At 46.0% G+C, this 6,987-nt stretch overlaps 2 protein-coding genes across 2 annotated transcripts; one reads left to right on the top strand and one right to left on the bottom strand.

The window, feature by feature from the left end:
- Positions 1-3,835: 3,835 nt before the first annotated feature.
- Positions 3,836-5,333, top strand: Y-x1c (yellow-x1c). The gene is made up of 3 exons (NM_001161518.1): positions 3,836-4,132; positions 4,215-4,594; positions 4,661-5,333. The coding sequence occupies exons 1-3, from the start codon at positions 3,850-3,852 to the stop codon at positions 5,237-5,239; spliced, it is 1,242 nt and encodes a 413-aa protein (NP_001154990.1). The 5' UTR covers positions 3,836-3,849; the 3' UTR covers positions 5,240-5,333.
- On the bottom strand, positions 5,263-6,764 carry LOC100114829 (polyglutamine-binding protein 1). Its single transcript, XM_008214777.4, has 5 exons — positions 6,557-6,764; positions 6,343-6,455; positions 6,092-6,267; positions 5,839-6,019; positions 5,263-5,769 (listed from the first exon to the last, which is right to left on the bottom strand). Exons 1-5 carry the CDS (start codon positions 6,624-6,626, stop codon positions 5,356-5,358), a joined length of 954 nt encoding a protein of 317 aa, XP_008212999.1. The 5' UTR covers positions 6,627-6,764; the 3' UTR covers positions 5,263-5,355.
- Between the last annotated feature and the right edge of the window lie 223 nt (positions 6,765-6,987).

Raw genomic sequence — 6,987 nt, 5'->3', positions numbered from 1 at the left:
AAAAAATTTTAATGGACGAGAGAGAGAGAGAGAAAAAAGGTTGGAGCGCGCGTCGCTTTGCGCCGGGCAAACATTCGTCGAAAATGGTCCCGGAGAAATTAGCGAATCCCTGGTGCGTATACGGCTGCGAAAAATCGTGGGAAAAAAAGAGCCCGGCAGAATGAATGATGCGTTAATAATGCACGAGTGCGTCGACAATAACAACCCACTATAGGCTCTCTCACGCAGGCTGGAGCGGAAACAAGACGGTGCCAGTGAGAAAGAAGGGACGATAAATAAGGATAGCCCAGAGGGAGTAGCAAGCAGCAGTGGCACATCTTTGATCGCGTATGCGAGATGCAGCGGCTGCGCCAGGCTGTTGACATTTCCAGGTCAGGGACCAGAGAGTGGGAGGAAGGGAGGACGAGGAGCTAGGATAAGACGAGAGGGCGCGCTCGTATATATAGCAGCTCGTCGTCGTTTTATGCGGGCGCTGCTCTTCGCCAGGACGGATGGACGGATGGTTGCTCTCTCAGCGTGTGTGGGGTGAAAAATTCCTCGAGATGGGATTAGTCGCGTATGGAATTAGTCGTTAAATTTTTTACTGTACAGAGAACGACGTTGTGATGGTAATTTGGTTTATTTAGCGCTCTCGCGAGTGATTGATTTAATCCAGCTGTATCGTTTATTCAGTACACCGTGTGTAGACGCGATATAGGAACTATTTGTTGGAATTTGATAGAAGCATCCGACGCTCCATACATCATCATACGACGAATGTTTATTTTTCATCCCATCAGCGTACAGAGCGAGCCTGATTTCGATAGCGTCGAGGCTCTCTCTCTCTCTCTCTCTCTCTCTCAGCGGCGGGCAATGAGAAACGCAAACTATACATTACAAGTGCCAGAGCCAGTAGCAGCGCAAGTGCGCATCCCCTACTCCTCGCAGCTGTCTAATTTATCGACCCTCCGGCCGCTGAACCGGAAGCTCAAATATTGCGATTTATCGCTCGTGCACTTGAAAATTATCATGCCGTGTGTGTGTGTGTGTGTGTAAATAACGATCCACTGCGCGGTATATCCTTCCAAAGAGAAAAAAAATTAAAGAAGAAAGGTCGTACGCGAGATAAATTCACGCGCAAGGCTATCAGTCGTGTCGGTAAAACATACACACACACACACTCATACACAAACAAACGAAGGAAGAGCTTGCGGGGGGTATAATAACTCTGTTGCTCCAAGGTAGCCGGGTATACACACACACACGCGCGAGAGTTCGACGATAGTTCCGGCTGCTCATGCCCTCCTCTCTGCGGTTAAATTGCACAGACGGACACGTCGGCTGCAGCGCACGCGAACCTCGCTCTCCGCCTTATCTCAAACTGTTTTCGCGGGGGGGCCGAGTTTACTCTGTGCTCGCGCAATGCGTATGAATTACTACCGGGGCGAAATCTCTCTTGAATTAAACTCACGGTTAACGATGATGATGATTATTATGCGCTGTGTATATATAGATATAAATTGTACTTTTAATTAAACACGCGAGAGAATAACACGGCGTTGGCTGCTGCTGCTGCTGCCGCTGCTCGAGGCGTTAGACTTCGTTAGGTGTATAATAAGCAGAAACGAGCCGGGGAGAAACTGTTATAATAGCAGAGTCAAGAGTGCCAGATTTGTCTTTGCCCGAGCATAATGCATGCATCGCACGAAAGCGCTAATTGATATTCCGCTCTGCGAAACTCACCTTCCGGCTGTGTGAGCTGCAGCTCATTACAAGACTCGCCGGTACATCCGCCTTATCGAATGTTCTCTGGTGCGAGATCTGCGTCGTGTGCGTATTTATGTCTACTGGTAAAATACGCAATACTCTGCGGCTGACTTGTTAACTAGCGGCGGCTAATTATAAAAGTGTTTCGAGTCTGTGTATGCGGATCGATGTAGGTGAGAATTCTCGGCGGCTTTCTGAATTCACACTGGTATTATGGTCTGAAATCGAGGATCGATCGGCTTAATCGCTATAGGTCAAACACAGCCCGAAGACAGGCCGCGCGGAACTCGAAAATTGCTTCGGCACCGCTACCGGCAGATTTGCCCTCTCCTATATATATATATATGTATACTGCATATATAGGCAAGAAACTGCTGTCAACGGTACAGAGTTTGCTCGACTAATTGGCCCCCAGACGCTGGGAAATCGATCGCTTTTCAAGCTTCCGTATACGTGTATAAGTATATGACAAAAGAAGCCGGGCCGATCGTCTTATAATCTGCGAAGGTATTTTTCGGACGAGAATCGTTTTATCGGCCAGTCGCTCTCGTAGCAGATATATAATCATCGGCGGCGATTAGGCCGAGCAATTAACCGCACAAATCCAGCGCTATCATCGAGAGTACTGCTATACATACACGGATGTCCTGTAATTGGACTCTCGGCAGTAGTATAGAGTATACGTGGCGTATAACCGACGAATTCCGCGATATTGTTCGTTAATACCTCCCGTAGTACAGCATATTTCGCGAACAGAGACGTTTGATCGATTGCAAGCTCGCAAGCTCGATTTAGCCTTACGTCAGCCGTGCGGTCCTGCAATTTCCTGCCTGTCGGCGGCGCGCGACGACCAACTGCAATTGTGCGACGCGTTAATTGCGTAATTATTATGCTAACTCTACTGCGGAGATTCGCTGCTGCGCTATACCTATATAATATACGTTCAATGGGAAAAGCGAGCTTTTCAATCAAAGCTTTTTCCTGGTAAAGAAAAATCGCTTCTGCTTCTGCTGGGAAATCGATTCGATAATGATAATAATAATGTATAAAGCGAAGCGATGTTACTGCGGGTAAATCCATCACAGCTGCGAATACTCTGGCGTTATATCAATCGTCGGACCGGCATTAAACTCGCGCGTCTCTCTCGCGGCTCCATTTGAATTGCGCGCGTTAATTGCGCGCGTTAATTGCGCCCGGAAATTCCGGGAATTTTAAACGAAGAAAGGCGAATTATTCATCGAGCTAGGAATGCCCGGGAATTTTTCGCGCTCGAATTATATTTTCTTCTGCGACGCAGCTGTCTGCAGTGTACACCTATACTTTTGAACTATCTGTATGTATGTGTGTTTGTCTTAGGGATAAGATCCAACAGCATCGGTGCTGTAGGCTATATGGAAAATGGATATAGAAATTTATTCCCGGCCCTTGGGTGAAATTAATTCCGAGCTCGTCGCTGATGCTCTCTCTCTCTCTCTCTCTCTCTCTCTCTCTCTCTCTCTCTCTCTCTCTCTCTCTCCAACTTTCTGGAATTTCTTCTCCTTCTCAGTCCGAGTTTCTTAATTAGGAGCCAGGCGTCGATGCCTTGTTTTTCACTGGCCTCTTCGACTCGCGATGTTTTTCTTCTGGATATAATGGTCAAGGGCTCGTCAATGGATGCAATGCTTCTACGGACGAAAGGAGAAAGTTCGACGAATAATTGTTACAACGTCGCGATGGTCAGAGTGCATTTCGCTCGAACTGCTGTGCAAAGCGACTGTTTGGAAATCTTCCAAAAAACGCTCGACGAATAAAATACTCGAAATGACGAGAATACTCTTTAGAAGCGATTGCTCGAGTGTGATTCACGCGATAAAGAGCGAACAGACGGTTAAACAACAGGAGATAACTGATTACAGTAGTTTTCCAGCACATGTTTGTATACGTGACTCTTTAAAAACAAACAGCAGCAGCAGTCCGTTATTCACTCTGTCAACCGGCTAATTGACATTCACACACCACATCCTCTATGTGTGCGTGTGTCTATCTTATCTCGGTTGCACAAAATAAGCAAGTGTAAGCCTATAAATGCGATTCGGCATTTAAACAATAGATTCAGTCTTCGAGATGACGAAGTACAGTGGAGCAGTTATCTTACTTTTATGCCTTACGGGCTTGGCTATAGCGACGAAACCACCGGCAAAGGTTCAGTACGAGTGGAAGTATCTGAACTTTACCTGGCCATCGGCTGAGGATCACGACAGGGCGATTAACGATGGAAGCTACATACCAGAGAACAACCCGATAGCCGGTATCAAGGTGTGGAAGGACCGGCTCTACCTGACCATCCCCAGATGGAAGCACGGGGTACCGGCTACTCTACTCGTTACCTCCCTTAACCCTGTCAATGGCAAGACTAATTTTCTTATCGTTGCTTGAAAATTCGTAGACTTTATAAGAAAATGAAGTGAAATTAATTGGCGAATGTGCAGGTGACGTATCTCCGAACGTCGAGCCATTCCCCAACTGGCAGATGCAGCGCATCGGCGACTGCTCGGCTTTCCAGTTCGTTCAGAGTATGGAGATCGATCCGAAGGGTCGTATGTGGGTCATTGACACCGGTCGCGTGGCTACTCTTGCCGATAAGCCAGAGAACAACTGTCCGGCTCGTTTGGTCGTTCTTGACCTTGAGAATAATGCCGAGGTTCTGCTCGATTACGTTTTCCCCGAGGAGGTCACCAGAAGGGATACCGTTTATCTCAACGACATAGTCTTGGAACACGAGGACGGCGGATGGGCTTTTATTACAGACACCGACGACGAGTATCCCGGAATCGTTGTTTTCTCGCTCAAGGATAGAAAGTCTTGGAAGGTAACTGTCCATCAGAAGCTTTCCGTTACTTTTAGGCAGACGTTATAACTTTTGCTAACCTTGTAGGTATCGCACGAGACGATGAAAGCTACGGCGGTCAAGTTCACGGTCAAGCACGACGGTACGAAGGTGACTCAACCGCTGAACGTCGACGGTATCGCGATATCGCCAGCTTCTGCGGAAAAACGACGCATCTTGTACTACAGTCCTCTGTCCTCCCTCGAGATCTTTGCGGTGCCCACCAGCGTACTCAAGAGACAGCCTTCCAGAATAGACAAGAATGTGAGGCTCTTGGGCAGGAAGCCTTCGCAGACTGACGGTATGATGGTCAGTGCCGATGGCAGACTCTACTTCGGCTTGCTGGCTGACAACACAGTGTCCAGCTGGGACAGCAGAAGGCCACCTTTCTGGATTAATCAGAAGAGAGTTTTCGAAGAGGACACCACTCTGCAGTGGCCAGACACGTTCGCCATCGACGAGCAAGGAACTCTCTGGTGTGTGAGCAACAGATTGCAAACCTTCCTGGCGGACAGCGTAGATACGAGCGAAGTCAACTACAGAGTACTGAAGCTGGTCAAGCTGCCGGTCAGGAGCTACCAGTATTACAAGGACGGCAGTGCTCCGGAGTTACCCGTCATAGCTTGAATTTAAATGGAATTGATACTTTGTTCGTGTAATTAAATCTAGTTTTATTGTATTATTTATATAACTATATAAAATACTATTAATGATTAAGAAAGTTCATTGATTCGAAGTTTTAACTACTCTGGCTCCTCCGGGAACGAGACGGCCTTGGATTTGCCAGCGCCGCTCTCCGGTTCGGGTTTGCTGGTCTTGTTAGACCTGAGAACTGCTCCAGGGCTGGGGTATGGCCTCATCTGGTACAGCGGACCGGCGGCTGTTGTATCTGCACCAGTCTTGGCCTCGTTCTGTTTTGCTAAACCGTCCGACCACTTGCCCCTCGGTATGTCGCTGTACGCGGCCGGGTCCATCGGATCCAAGGTTCGATCTTTCTTGTTGCTGTCTTTGTTTTTGTCCGGTTTCTGGTACCTTCTCGAATCACCACCTTTGTACCTCTCCCGAACGCTCTCTTTGTCACGATTACTGCTGTCTTTATCTCGAGCTTCCTTTTGTGGAACGTCATCTCGTTTTTTCTTTGCCTCTTGATCGTCCACCTGTGCAAACGTCGCTTTTTAGTTATCTGACATTTGGAGCAATTGTTATTGCCAAACATAATTAATTACCTCTGCTGGTTCTTGATCGCTGCCACTTTCATCGCTTGACATGTTGTCATCCTGCTCTGCTTCTTTCAAGTGTAGTTCCTCACGGAGCTGAGAGGCTGGCTGCGAAATCTGACAACGTGGATGACTTGGAGGTAACCAGGCAACTAGATCTGATGACCAGTCCCAGTAGTAGTGCCTTCCACTGATAAATATGATTTGCTTATTTGTGACTCATAAATATACAATTTATTTGTTTATAGTAATGTAAACTCACGTTCCAGGATCATAAATAGCTTTCCAGGTCTCGGGTAGAGGGTACTTTTGAACAAGTTTCATCTGTCGCTTTAAGTACCTTTCCGATGGCTGTATGTGTCCTTTGCCCCACAGCTCTTTGCACTTTCTCGTACACTCGTGGTATATATTGTATTTGTTTGGACATCCGCTGTAGCCCTGGAAAATTGGTGTATGCACATGATGAGTAATTAGTAAGAAAAATTTTCATTTTGATTGAAATGCGCTACAAACCATGAATTTTTGTGCAATATCAATCTGACTGATTTCTTCTTTGGACGTGTCATAATCCTCAGCTATAACTTCTTCGTGTACCTTTTTCTTAGGTTCTTTTTTACTAGGATCTGCTGTTGGAGTGACGAAATAAAATTTTTATTAATAAAAACATAGTGTATCGACATTTCGTTGAAATAGAAAGAAAGTAAACATCCTCTGAGGTTATGCTTACCTTTGTTGTTATTACTATTCAATAATCCTCTCTTTGCGAGTCGTGCTGCTAGTGCTGCTGGCAGAGGCATTTTCCTATTAAGCTAAAAACTTGTCACACTAAATTTTTTATTGATTTTATAAAAAAATTCACCTAAATAACGAGGCTGCGCTAACTATAAACACTTTTTTTGAGTGCTATTCCGTATTCGAGGTTATGTTTGTCGCTTTCAACAGTCCTGAAATCAACCACCAGATGGCGACTACATATATACTTCGCTCTGGCGCGAACTCCGAAATGAAATCCGAAAACAGCATTATATTTATTGTCTGTATAGCATTGTATAGATATTAGAAATAGGTAATAACAATATCTAGCATTTATTCGATAAACCTCCAAATTTTCGTCATTGTACAGTATAAAATAGCATCGTATGGCTTAGCGACAAACTT

Source organism: Nasonia vitripennis, chromosome 1 (assembly GCF_009193385.2).
Source record: "Nasonia vitripennis strain AsymCx chromosome 1, Nvit_psr_1.1, whole genome shotgun sequence".
Lineage (NCBI taxonomy): Eukaryota > Metazoa > Arthropoda > Insecta > Hymenoptera > Pteromalidae > Nasonia > Nasonia vitripennis.
Note: the sequence above shows the minus strand (reverse complement) of the source record. Positions and strands in the feature narration are given on the sequence as shown.

Coding starts and splice junctions, on each gene's coding strand:
- LOC100114829 (XM_008214777.4), bottom strand. CDS start 6,626: ATGCCTCTGCCAGCAGCACTAGCAGCACGACTCGCAAAGAGAGGATTA. Junction 6,456..6,556: donor GAATAGTAATAACAACAAAG/GTAAGCATAACC, acceptor TCACTCCAACAG/CAGATCCTAGTAAAAAAGAA. Junction 6,020..6,091: donor GCTATTTATGATCCTGGAAC/GTGAGTTTACAT, acceptor CATATTTATCAG/TGGAAGGCACTACTACTGGG.
- Y-x1c (NM_001161518.1), top strand. CDS start 3,850: ATGACGAAGTACAGTGGAGCAGTTATCTTACTTTTATGCCTTACGGGC. Junction 4,133..4,214: donor CTCCCTTAACCCTGTCAATG/GCAAGACTAATT, acceptor GCGAATGTGCAG/GTGACGTATCTCCGAACGTC. Junction 4,595..4,660: donor AGGATAGAAAGTCTTGGAAG/GTAACTGTCCAT, acceptor CTAACCTTGTAG/GTATCGCACGAGACGATGAA.